Raw genomic sequence first — 13,937 nt, 5'->3', positions numbered from 1 at the left:
CATTGGACAAACCCTTTCCTTTACTGCAACTGACTTGGTCGATGATTAAGCTAGGAATTTTATCAAAGTATCTGCTTCAGCATCAAGTCTGTTGATCTGAGAATGCAGAACTGTAGATGTTAAAGGGGAAAAAATAGCAAAAGCAGCTCTTTCTTTCCAGGTCCAGCTCTCTACGTACACTGGAGGACCAGATGCCATATTCATGCTCCTCTGCAGACTTCGCATAGGATCACTTCACATATGAATTTGTTTGAATAGAAATAATTAAACCCACCAACAGCCAACCAGGAGAAATTCTGTAGGGCTGGGTTGTGTGTGCATCCACTCAAACTAATGAAGAGAGACACTGGAAACAATCGGTGCAGAGAGACTTGTATAACCTTGGTAACAGGAAAAATACTTCCCTAACGGGGAATCACTTTGAAAAGTGGTCTGTGCCTATAGCTGGTCAAAAAATCTGTGTCAAAACAGATATCCATCAGAAAATGCCATTTTGACAAAACCAAAATTTACTGTGAAATTGTATCAATTTCAAAGAAAATTCCTGAAAGAAATTTTCTGAAAAAAAAAATAAAAAAACCATTTGATTTTGTTTCAGAATTGTTTTCACTTTTATATTATATTTATATTGTTTACATTACTTCATGATAGGTCAAAGTCATAGCATAATGTGTTTTAATAAAACTGACAAAATGTCAGTTACACTGCAACAAACAGAGACACTGATCTAGAAAATAAGAAAAAAATGTTACTTCATATACACCTCTACCCTGATATAACACGAATTTGGATATAACGCGGTAAAGCAGGGCTCGGGAGCAGCGGGGGGAGGCTTACACACTCCAGTGGATCAAAGCAAGTTCGATATAACACAGTTTCACCAATAACGAGGTAAGATTTTTTGGCTCCCGAGGACAGCGTTATATCGAGGTAGAGGTATAGATTGAAACAGCTGTCTTTAATATTTAAAAATATAATATTTTGACTGTCATACTATGCATTAATGACATCATGAAAATGTAAAAAGGAAAAAACCCAAAATTTTCCAACACAAAATTTTTTGAATGATTCCTCCCCACCCGCAAAGTTACATTTTGTGGGAAATTTAAAAAACAAAAAAATTAGTTTTGTTCCATTTAGGGACAAAAACAAATCCTGAAAGATCAGCATTTCCTGTGAAACGGAAATTCTGAGTTATAACCTGCAGCCCATTCAATTGATGAAAAAGTTTGGTTTTATGCCTTTGTTAGTGTCTCCCCTCTGCCCACAACTGGATTGAATTATTTCTGCCTTAGAAAGCCAACTCTACTTCAAAGGAATTCCCAAACATTCCAAGTGAAATCCTGGCCCCACTGAAGTCAGTGAGAGTTTTGCCACTGACTTTAAAGAGGCCAGGATTTCAATCCAGAATCTGTAATCCGGTGAACAACAGCATGCAAGATGGATAATGTTTAATGAGATATGATCTCGTAACCTCCCACACGTCTCTAAATGAATGTTTTTACATTGAAAGTAGAATATTTGAGTAATAGATTAATATCTGCAATCCAAAAAACAATGTTTTAATTAAATGTGAACTCCAAGCCCTGCTCAAAGTTTTTTCTTAATGTAAATCATTTTGTTTATAACAATGCTTGCTCTTTTCTTACCAAAAGGATGCGGAGTTTTATATCTGTTGCAGGTTTCATTTTCTCCTGTTTCTTGCTGAGCCTTTTCACTCATTTCCCGTTGACTCAGGTATTCTTCTAATTTTTGCAACCCCTCCTGGGAAGACAGATCAACAAAACAGCCCAGAAATTCCCAGTATTCAACCCACGGGAACCCCTGCTCATGAGCTAACTCCCTGCAATAAATAAGATAAAACGAATCATTTGTGAAGACATCATATATTAGTATGACAGTAAATGTAATGAACATGTTTTATCAGCTATTTCTAGGCCTCTGAAATTGTGAAACATATAAGAATTCTGTAACAACCAAGTTCTGCACCAGCAATAATATATATCTTTCTCCACAACATACCAAGTGTTATCTATCGCTAATTTCTTTCCTTTATAGTAATCCTAAAGTTTTACTTATTAATTGTAAAAATGCCTCGGACTGTGATTTTTTAAGATGACTGTGTCTAGGCATCAGGTGGAGAAATGAATCAATTATTGGCATAGGTACTTCTTAGTTGAAGTCAATCTTTTTTTCTCATTTTTCAGAAAAAGGGTAATTTTAAAGAAAAGACAAAACCTACTCCTTGTTTTAAACAAGCTTAGATGTCTTAAAGTTTTTACATTTGTGTGCTACCACAACACAGAAAATCTATCTTTTCTGGTGACGATCCATGCATACCCACATGGATCCTCACCATGTTCTGTGTGGCTGGAGAAAGGATAAGGGTATACCTTAACATCTTTTTCCATTTCACCAAACTTTAACAATTTCCCAGCTTCCAGAAAATGTAGGCAGTGCTCAAATCTATTACCAATTAGCTGACAATCTGATTTTCAAAAGGACAAAGTCGTAATTGTTAGCTTTCTCCCTAATCTGAAATATTCTGAGAAATAATTAGACAAAAGAGTGGATGAGGTATGAGAAAAAAAGTTCTGGACATAATGTGGGTAACAGTTAAAAAATGTATTTCTTCTCCCCTTCCAGAGTAGTTAAATAGGTGGCCTACAATGTGCAGAACTAGATGATCACAATGGTCCCTTCTGAACTTAAGGTCTATGGGTGTCATTTTTTGAGTGAACGCATTTTTTATTTACATAAAAAGTACAATAAGGACCCAAACAAAATATACAATGTAAAATGTTTGTAGAAGAATTTTTGCTTTATGCAGCTTATGTTAACCATTAATGTGCCTTTAGTGCTGGAGTTTTTTAAAATAATTTTCTGGCTTATTGCTAACACACATCTTTCATGCTGAGATTTTCTTAGTACCTTCCAACTCTTTCAACTCCTCTTTCTGGATCGGATTTCCTGACATTGTGAAAGAAGCCTGCTCTCTCTCTAGGTGGAGTTTTCCAAAGCCTGCGAAATTCTTCTGCCTTAAAAACAAATTCAGAATGTAGACAATAAAACTACAACATGCACCTTTAAGTACACTGCAGCTAAAATCTCTACCTAGAAGCTTTTTTGCTTCAGAAATACATTAAGTTGTTCAATGATGAATTTAGCTGTTCTTCAGTTGCATATAACAATTCAAGTTTAGCTATACACATTGCTCAACTATACCCAATTACAATCTGTGTCTTTCATTTTAGACACAAAATTTCACCCCATCAGACTTAGTTTATTACTGTACATGATTGGTCTCATAAGCACCAGATCTTGAAAGTGATATTAGGCATAACTATGAACTATGGAAAAAGTTACCACAATTTAAAGCTTCCATTACTAATTTCTGTACTACAGCGACTCACATATTGGGTTTGACTGACTTTTCTAGATTATCTGTTATTGCCAAATGGCAACCTCTTTTGTAGCTACAGGGTGTGGTATAACCTCCTGGGAGAATTTTTTTTTTTTTTTTTTTTTTAAACATTGTGTGTGTTTTCTAAGGCCTTGTACACTTAAGCTATTTACATTAATTATTCTCCAGGCAATAGCACAGAATGAAGTCTAATGACTGGTGCACACCAGAAAACAAAACACATACTTTAGTTTCTAAAATGTTAATTCTGTAAACTCACCTACATTTTTATCTCATTACATGTGATCCAGCCAACATTAATAGCTGAGTGCTACGTTTAGACTGTTACGAGTATATGCCTGTAGCCTAAAATAATGCATTCTCTCTCATTTATGTCACAACTCCACAAGTTTTCAAAGAGTAAAAATTTTGAATTTAAATGAATAAATAAGAATGCAACCAAGAAAGGCTATTTAGGGGGAAAAACAGCACACATTCTCAGTAAAGTCTGACACATCAAGTGGTCAAAGAAAAAAAAACTCTCAACCATGTGTAAGCTACTGGTCTGAGTTAAGTCTCTTCCTCTAGCTCATCAACAGATGGAGCAGACAGCTCACTCATACCAGTCGTACATCTTGCCGGTGACAACACCTGCCAGAAGGGTTACATGTGTTAATTAGTATTTCTAAAGGTGTCAGACTAAGACATACAGACAATAAACTGATGAAATGTCCGGATTGTGTACAATGATTTTTGTAACAAAGATAAATATTAATATTTAACTGCCGTCATTATGATTATGTTTTCCTATAATTCCATTAGGATTTATTATTTTTTCAATTGGATAAACATTTTACTAGCCTACTCTAGCAAGATTAAGTGGTGATAAACAGATTCAAACATTTAGTATCAGTTTTTAGTTAGAATATTCTAGATCTTTTGGCACTTCTAGCTATGTGTTTTCATTTTCATAAGTGATTAACAGTTACCTTTAAAATCAGTTTTAGTTTCAGGCAGGGGAAACCATGGCACTTATATGCAAGGACTGGACAGATCCAGAAGATATATCAAGAGTCATCTGCGTCTCAGAATATTTAACTAGGTCCCAGTAGGAAAACAAGAGTTTTCAACTATTTCTTTATTTTTACCACCTTTCCCCACTTAGCCTCCTCAGATACCAAAGCTCCACAATAATCTGTTAAGAGGGTTCCAAAAATGGTACAAACGTTACCACCGCCACCCCCCACCCCCGCATGGTAAAATTCCATGTTGTTTCTGGAAAAAGAAAGAAATGATACTGAACCCTCAGTGGGGTCTCCAAAACTAACAGGCTATGCCAACGAAGGAGCCATCAGTTTGGGCTCAAATTACTATATTTTGAAAGGCACAAAAGAATTAGGAAAGCATTTGGTTTTATGACATCTTCATTATATCCTTACCTTGCAGGGAGTCATAGGGCCTGCAAAAGCTCTCACTGACAAGACTGGCTCTTTGGGGCTGCCACTGTGTTTAGGTAAAGCTGTAAGGGGGTTATCATCTGACTGATCAGGTGACCAAGGAGCACCAATCACTGGAGCTGAGGAATTGCCTTCTGCTCGCAAGAGTGGCACATAATACCGACCTAAAAATAAAATGATATGATTTTTTTTTTTTTAAGAATCTAGTGTTACAGTAGTTTGCTGCCTCCTTCTGGAATATATTTAAAATGTCAGTACATCTGCATGCCTAGAAATTTCCCTTAATTTCACTCGCAAAAGTCTTCATCTTTTAATTAAAATTCACTGCTTCTAATACCTATTCAGTGCTGAAGATTTTATTTTAGGTCCCTTTCTCACAAAAAAGGAATTGCTGTTCTGACGTATCTGCTTCCTGAGGATCTTTAGCACTTTCAGAACCTGCAGGCTGCGAAAATGTACACCCACATATCTGGAATTTAAGGATAACCACTAGGAAACAAGATGAATCCCTCACTTTATGATGATTTCTTATGCAGCCTTTTGTAATTGAGCAGTCTAAAATCTCTGCCTCAGATTCCTCATCAGTAAAACGGGGATAATATCTTCCACACACGGGTGTGAGGATTACTGTCTATTCTATAATCTCTAAATACTGATCAACAGGTCATCCCGTTTCAGACACTATTCCTGTTCCTTGGTAGCACTAAAGTTTCTCTCATTGTAAGAGCACTGTATATCAAAACTAACTGGGCAACAGGAACACTACTAAACATAAATATGTAAGTATAAGACAGAATGACAACCAAATTAACATTTTTGGATGTTGCATACACAACGAAGATTATGTATTAAAGCTCTGAATACAAACCTTTCAAATATTCTCTTATTTTCTCTTTCAGTTCCATCGATTTATTTTTGTTTCTTTCACAGATTACCTGTTAGAAGAAATGTTACTCTTAATTAGCAAAGCCCTCAACATTATCTTGTAATTCCTATGCCCATGTCTTTTTTTGATACAAAAGGGTCCCCTGCTCCTTCAGACATATCATCCACACACACACACCCTCCTACATACTGCTTTAAAAAAACAAAAAAACAAAAAAAAAAAAAAAAAAAACCAAAAAAAACGCAACTGGAAACACATTTGTCTTTCCTATAAATAAGTTTTCTGTCAACGTTCCAGTAAGAACCGTATGATTTGCCTCCACCAACGTGGAGCGCTGTTACACCAAATCAAAACTTGCAGCTTTCACATTCAAATCTAAAGTAAAAAGTCCTTTGTTGGGACAGGGCATTAAATATAATGCAACTTGGAGGCAGGAAATTCTAGGGAGCCACAAACTAGAACTAGATGCAATCAAACTAAACATATATTCCAGCACTAGAAATGGTATATTTGAATCCTAATCTACCTACATTAGTCAAGGGATCTGTGGTTGAACCCTAAAAATCAAGAATTATATTGACATACAGCTGAAATTATCACAGATCTGCTTTCAGTGTGGACGTAGAGAAACTTACTTCTGCTGGAGTTTGACCATATTTGTTTCTTGGATTTTTTACAATGTCTGGATGCGAGGTAAGCACATTAACCACATTCAGATTCCCAAACTTGCAAGCAAAATGCAATGGAGTATCAAATACCTACAATACAGGAAAAAAATATATATACATATACCTTCATTGAACATTCCCAGCTTCTCATTCATAACCCAGACTTAGTATGTATTTGTAAACATGATGTGACCAAACCCATACATTTATTTTTTCCATTCTACAAATAGAGCCATCACCATGATTAATCTATAGGGCTCTTCAAAAAAGATTTTTATAAAAGAAATCAGGACACAACTTGTTCATTTCTGCTACTAGAAGTGACAATGGTCCAGGACACTCATGCTCTCCTTTTCATAACAAATGAGTGCCCTAGCAGATATTTAAGTCTCACCATTTTATCCGGCGTATTAAGGTAAAGGTCAACTATATATCTAATGCGCTCTTGCAACATTACTTCATCATCGTCTGGATACATGAGCCGCATAAATTCAGGATTTTCCAAAGTGTCTAATAGCAACTGGGTGATGCCAGCTTGATTCTCCTTGGCAGCAACATGCATGACATTATACCTACACCCTTCCTGAAAAGAAAACACAAACGTTAAGAACCATTTGAAATCTAAACAGCTTGCTTCCCTTGCTAAACTTAATTAATCTGACAGCAAAAACTAGCTATGCGTGTATCATTCAGTCTTATTTTTAGATTTTTTGCTTTTTAAGAAAATATTTTCATGTTAAAACAAAAGTACAGTAAAAGCTCTTTTATCCAGCACTACACCAACTGCCAAGCTCTATAACCAGCATTTCTGATCAGCACTGAAAGTCTGGTTTAGAGTGGCGTTGGTGCAGAGCCGGCAGGGGGCTGGGGCATGAGAGGGGCTGCGGGGTGTGCTCTGGGAAAGAGTTTGGGCCTGGGAGGGGGCTTGGGGCAGGGGTATGGGAGGGGCTTAGGGTGCTGGATGGGGCAAGGGGCACTCACCTTGGGCAGGTCCCCATCTCTGCTGTTGCTGGTGGAGGCACGGCCAGGCGGCTCTGCAGGCATGCTGCCTCCATCCCCCCATCCCATCCCGAGTGCTGACTCTGTGGCTCCCAGCCCACTGGCCGCAGTTCCCAGCCAATGCGATCTGCGGGGGGTGGCGCCTGCAGACAGAGGCAGCGTGCCTGCTTGCAGACTGAGCTGCCTGGCTGTGCCTCTGCCGGGAACAGCAGGGATGGGGAGTCGCTCGCGTGGAATCGCCCGAGGTGAGTGCCCCCCCCATCCAGCACCCCAAGCCCTCTCCCCTAAACCTGCTCCTGGACCCAAACCCCACAGACCCTCCCATACCCCTGCCTTGCACTCCAAACCCCTCCCTCTGAGTTAGCCGGCATTTTTAATTTACCGGCACCCCCCGTTCTCCCACCATGCTGGTTAAAATAAGCTTTTACTGTAGTTTAAAAATTAGTATCAAAACGTTTAAGATGATGTATTGCACAATTTTGGTAAGATTTTAAGCTATCCAAGTTATCCTTACAGCTGACAGTACTCTGGCCTTAACCCCACTAAATGCTTAGGACAGCCGTGAAAGGGGGCCAGTATATCTTCAAAAAGGAGCATCAAAGTATCACCTGACATTCTGAACTACATAATCACTTCAACGAAAGAAAATTAAATCCATACATTTAAAGTTCAGTTTGCTATAAATACTACAGATTTTATTGTATATTGCATATAAAATTCATTCTGATAAAGTGTCAGTCTACTGGTAAATCTCCTCAGTTTTAAAGATTGTGGGTCTCGAGTAGCATTTTGGCAACTTTTTTCAGAGAGGAAAACAGATTAGCAGTGCTTCGTCAAGACGCCAGAAGACCTGCTTAATGACCCAGTATTTGCCCTATGTTACAAACAGTTATTCAATGGATTTCAAGCAATTCCAGCCTCTCTTAATACTACATGGTTGGTAAGAGTTCATCCTTACTGAATGATATAAAGCTAACCCACCCTCAGAGACCATGCTAAACTTCTGCACTCCAGCATTGCTGGAGTAGTTGTAAAACAAAATAGGCAAGAAACAAAAACTGCAAATTTCTTATTTCAGGAAATAGTTAAGCAATCACCCAACATTTTAAAAAATCCTGCAGGTTAACAATGCATGAAGGGAAAAAGTAGGAACAGAATACTTAGAAACCTGAGAATTCTCTAACTTTCCCTGTTTGCTTTCAATTAATATTAGATCCTGTTCTAACAGAACTACTCTCTCAGCAATATCTCTAAGTGTTCATACTACTACAGGCTTGAATTCAACTCTGTTCCTAGGCAACAGCTTTCTGTCCATGTACATTAAAATTTAACTAGTATTATGAACTAACAGGACTTCTTGGCAAAAATAAAGAATATTTTAAAATCCTAAGTCTACTTTTTATATTAGGAAAAGTGTCTCTCTCATTTTATGTATTCTGGTAGCTGAATCAGACATTCTTTAAGAAAAGCCCATACCTACACACCCACTTACAAATAATGGCAAGAGTTTGGTTACTTATTAAGACACCAGACAAAGATTTTAAACACACAGTTCTGATCTGAAAACAAAAGTAAATATGTATTAAGTACTGCAATACCTAATCCTTAGTTTCACTCTTATATCAAAAGAGCTGCCAAAAGGTATTTTTTAGTGCTGGTGCAGAGCTTTGAATCTGTGCACACCTTCACTACTACAGGTTCTTTATATTAACAACTAATTGTTTCCAGAGATTCAGTTTACTTTAGTTCAGCGGTGGGCAAACTATGGCCCACGGGCCGGATTGCGCCCTCAGGGCTTGGATACAGCTCACGGGATTGCTTCCCGTGGCACTGCGGGCCCGGCACTGCTCTCACAAGTGGCCCCCAGGCTGGGGGGGGTGGGGGGGAGGGCTCCATGGGCGTTGCCCTTGGCTCCAGGCACCGCCCCCCACAGCTCCCATTGGCTGGGAATGAGGAACCGCGGCCAATGGAAGCTTCGGTGGAGGGACCTGGAGGCATGGAAAGGGCAGCACACACTGAGCCCTCCGCCCCCACTCCCCCAAGGGCTGCAGTGCTTCCTGGAGTGGCGCGGGGTCGGAGACAGGGCAGACAGCCAGGGAGCCTGCCCTGGCCCCGGTGTGCACTGCTGCCACCCCGGAGCTCGAACCCCTCCTGCACCCCGCCCCCAACTCCCTGCTCTGAGCTCCCTGTTGCACTCCTCCTGCATCCCAACCCCTGCTGAGCCCCCTCCCGCAGTCTGCACCCCTGCCCTGAGCCCCCTTCTGCACTCCAACCCCCTTCCCTGAGCCCCCTCATACACCTCCCACCCCTCCTCTGCCCCAATCCCTTGCCCTGAGCCGCCTCTTGCACACTGCACCCTCTCCCATACCCCACACTCGCTCTCATACCCCAACCCCCTGCCCTGCATACAATATCCCCACCCAGATGTGGCCCTTGGCCCAAAAAGTTTGCCCACCCCTGCTTTAGTCTCTTTCTCCCTATCTTGGGGTTCATTTCATAGTGTCATTGTGTTCCACTAGCTCTCTCTTTCTAGTGTAGATGTACATAGCTTCAGACAACTTCTCTGTATCTTGTGTCCAAATAGCACTTCATTCAGTCCCCAACAGCAGGCATCATCCACTTTTGCATCAACAGATAGAAGCATAAGGCTGCCAAAGCCTACACTGATATCAGCTGCACCAAGGCCTCAGGCACAGAGTATGTCAATAGTACTGGTGTTCAATGCTTTGACTCATTTGCCCTCTGGCAGCAGGGACAGAGACCTTGAAATTCATTTGCTCTGAACTCCCATGATCAATACTGCAACACTACTTCACTGTACTAAAGTGGATGGAAAAAAAACTCATGATGAGAGAAGCAATCTCGTTAAACAGAGACAGCAGGTCTCTCAATATTTCCTTCTGCTCTGGAAATGAACACAGCCACAACAGAACTGGGATAACGGGATGCCTTCTCTGATTGCTTTCAGGATCTAGGGCAGAACATGCTGCACACTAGGTATCAAACAGGTTCCTCTTGATGTGGATCAAGCTTATTTCTTCAGCAGAGGTAATGACTCACTTGAGTCAATGTCAATCAGACTGGCAAGTCCAGAGTAGCAGGGAAGTCAACACCAAACTCAGCAGCACATCAAAACACCAAAAATGACACAGCCTCAATCTGTTCTGGTGACTGTGATTCATCATGTCTAGCAGGGTGCCTATAGTTTGTTCAGGGACAACTTAAGCCCTATTCCACTGGAATGATGCCAAACACTTCCCAAACCTGGAAGCCCAGCTGTGACTCTTCATTAGGTCATTCAAGGCAACAGCTAAGGATATGATTTAGTCACAGAGGTCATGGATTCCATGACTTTACCAGACCTCTGTGACTCAGCTGTGCATCCCCAACCTATCGCCTGAGCCAAAGCCGGGGCTGTATGCCCCCCTTGCAGCTGCGGCAGGAGCCAGGGCTATATGCTCCCCGCTCTCCTCATGGCTTCAGCAGAGGCCGGAGCCGCAGCTGTGCGCCCCCATCCATCCTTCGCTGCTGCAGCCAGAGATGGGCGCCCCCCACCTCCTCCCATGGCAGCAGCGGAGGTTGGAGATGGGGCTGTGAACCCACCCATGGTGGTATAGCTGGGTCTGTCATTTTCCCCCCATGGGGCTCTAGCTATCATTCCCCCTTCCACCTCCCACAGCCCTCACTCCCCTGTTATTTTTTAGTAGGTCAGACTGGTTACAGCTCCTGTGAATTTTTGTTTACTGCCCGCAACTTGTGACTTTACTAAAAATAACCACAACAAAATCTTAACCTCAGCAATATGCTACAAATTCATCCTGACTTGCTGGACTTACAGAAGAATCAGGATTCAGCCAGCAGGATCTTCAAGAGCTTTCTACAGCTAAGACTGCTCATGGTGACATACATGAAAAAAAATCTAACAGCCACGCCAGTTACAGAATCATAGAAATGTAGGGCTGAAAGTGAAGTTGAGAGGCCATCAGGTTCAGCCTCGTGTGAGAGCCCTGACCTAGTAACTTTCAACTGATCTGCCTCTCACTTCCTCCTGAACCTCAGAACAAATGTATATATTCTTGACTTATAGCACAACACTTCCTCCTTTTTCTCCCCACCTGTCCTTCCTGAAAAAACTACATCCCTCCATATCAATATTCGAGTCATGAGATTTATCCCAAGTATCTGCAATGTCAACTAAGTGATAATTTAGGTTTTGTTCGAATACTTCCAGTTCTTCCTGTTTATTCCCCATACTGTTCACATTTGTGCATAGACATTTAAGATGTTGAGACTGATTTCACTCGTTGCTCAGGTGACACTACTGTAATTTTCCATGTCCCCCCAATATCTAGCTCCCTGTTAAGGTTGCCTCCTTCCTGCCCTTACGGTTTTTTTGTTTGTTTGTTTGTTTGAACAAGGCAGAGAATAGTCATGCCTATCAGAGAGTCTCTGCATCTGACAGCATTCAAGATTTCCTGAAACCCTGGATGATTCCACATTCTGAAAAAGGAGGAAGAAAAGCTGTTGATGCAAAGCCCACTGCATCTTTTGGCAGACTAAAATCAAGAGGTCATATAAGCTCCAAAAGGAGAAAGAGCACAGAGTTTTAAATTGAGAGCATTCAACAATGAAACTGACCAGTACCGGAACTGGAGTAAAGATGCCAAGCCAATGGGAGCTAAAAATTCATGAAACTATGAGGTGATGGCCACAGACTAGTCTGACAAAGAAAAAGAAAATCAACACAGACTACAAAAACCAGTAAGGTTGAAGAACTCCATACTGTTAACAGATAAATTTCAAATCAGAATGAGCTAAATGAAGCCTCAAATTAGACTAGATGCCGCACAGTGGAAGCAGCCAGTTGCAGCTACCCAGCTTCACTGACCACAGAACTAGAAGGTTGAGTCCTGCTCTCAGCTGGACACAAGGGCAGGGACACAAGAGTCTGGCTCTCAGTTAACTGCTTCTATGAAAAATATTTGGTTTTGAGGCTGGGAGGGGAAAGGAAGGATTTTTCTGGTTCTACTTTGGAAAACATTCTTACTTGTACAATTGTTGGGTTGTCTCCAGATCCAATCAGATAGCGTGGGTTACTCCAGATAAGTTCTGAAAATGTTGCTTCGTCTCCTTTCTCTACAGCTTTCCGAAGTTTGGCAGTAAGGTCCTGCGTACGAGGACTTTTATAACTGTTGGCTCTTTCTTTATTAACTGTTTCCGTCTCAGGAGAGCATAAGCCATCTAACAAAAGAAAAAAGTTTTCTGTTATTCTTGATGCATTTTCTTCAAAATAGGTTATTTTCATATCCTCTGCCACTGAAACATGCTTTTAATTTCAAATTTTTAGAGTAAGACCACAAATGTTTATTCATTAAATACTAGCAGTTTGCAACAGGGAAACAACTATAATTTCCTTTTGCTATAACGGAGTATACACATAGACTTTCAAGGTTTTGATTTTAACTGGTGAAACTGATCACTGCCAGTTTGTTTCCATCCAAAAAGAAAAAATAATTTTACAAAAATCAAAATTTACAAAGAACATTAAAAATATATGTTGAACTTGTAAGTGATTTGCTCTTTTGCCGTCAATTCTATCAATTAAGAATCCTGTGAAATATGATCAAATTTAATGATTTTATTTCTGAACCTGTTAGGAATCTGTCAACTCAGTAAGGTTTGAATGTACAATTACTGTGATTTTTAAAATATCTTCCCAATTAAAAAATGTAAAATGATTAGAAAGAATATTGGTTGAAAAATTAATTAAAAAAATAAAATCCTACCACACCTGTCCATATAGCAATAGGCAACATGTATTTGGGCTGTGTAAAATATATTTTATGCTAGCTTTAGTAAAACAATGCACAATAAGTTTGCTTCATAATCCATCTGGCTATTGGCATGACTGAACTCAACTTTGAATAAGACCAATTTATTTTATGGTAATTGGACTGAAAACAACTGAAGATGATGGAAGGAAATCTAGCCAAGATCTTTTGCATTTGTACAGCACCTAGTACAACGAGTCCTGGTCAATGACAAGGGCTTGGAAACACTACAATGATACAAATATCTTTTTCTCTTAGTCTTCAATCAAGAAGCAGCCAACTTCAATAGATCCCACAACTCCAACCTGATTCCATGCTCATTCTTTAGGATACAGTAATGATACAGTTACCAATATAGCAAAAATATACTTTATTTTGTTTCTGAACATAATTCTTGGCCTTTTGAATTTCTAGGAAACAGTTACCTATCACTATGCAGGAAACTTCAGAATTCTCCATTCTCCGGCTGACAGAGTAGCATTTTAACTGAGGTAGGTAAAGCTCAGAGTCAAATAGAAGGAATAAAGATAGGATTTGTGTTGCATATTTCTAGCTTTTTCTCATATTTATGGACAGATTAAACATGGGCTGTCATTTCTCTATACACAATGATAGCAGTCCCATTTGAAATAAATTAAGATCTGCAATTCTGGATTAAGATCTCCGTTACCTTAAAGAAAAGCTTGAACACAA

At 39.9% G+C, this 13,937-nt stretch overlaps 1 protein-coding gene and 1 long non-coding RNA gene across 5 annotated transcripts in view; one reads left to right on the top strand and one right to left on the bottom strand.

Moving 5' to 3' along the window:
• The window catches only part of ANKLE2 (ankyrin repeat and LEM domain containing 2), a 32,895-nt gene that overhangs the window by 9,176 nt on the left and 9,782 nt on the right, over positions 1-13,937 (bottom strand). For all 4 annotated transcript variants that reach the window (XM_032771158.2, XM_075060039.1, XM_075060040.1 and 1 more), the window contains 7 exons: positions 12,461-12,654; positions 6,809-6,997; positions 6,382-6,504; positions 5,729-5,795; positions 4,843-5,024; positions 2,932-3,038; positions 1,650-1,843 (listed from right to left, as the gene is read on the bottom strand). In XM_032771158.2, coding sequence (XP_032627049.1) covers positions 1,650-1,843; positions 2,932-3,038; positions 4,843-5,024; positions 5,729-5,795; positions 6,382-6,504; positions 6,809-6,997; positions 12,461-12,654 — 1,056 coding nt within the window. The remainder of the gene's footprint in view (positions 1-1,649; positions 1,844-2,931; positions 3,039-4,842; positions 5,025-5,728; positions 5,796-6,381; positions 6,505-6,808; positions 6,998-12,460; positions 12,655-13,937) is intronic.
• On the top strand, positions 7,573-13,736 carry LOC116819454 (uncharacterized). Its single transcript, XR_012654746.1, has 3 exons — positions 7,573-7,658; positions 11,832-12,174; positions 13,659-13,736. It is a non-coding gene; the product is annotated as an uncharacterized LOC116819454 (long non-coding RNA).

This window comes from Chelonoidis abingdonii, chromosome 22 (assembly GCF_003597395.2).
Source record: "Chelonoidis abingdonii isolate Lonesome George chromosome 22, CheloAbing_2.0, whole genome shotgun sequence".
Classification (NCBI taxonomy): Eukaryota; Metazoa; Chordata; order Testudines; family Testudinidae; genus Chelonoidis; species Chelonoidis abingdonii.
The sequence above is the reverse complement of the archived record's forward strand: the minus strand, read 5'-3'. Positions and strand labels throughout refer to the sequence as shown.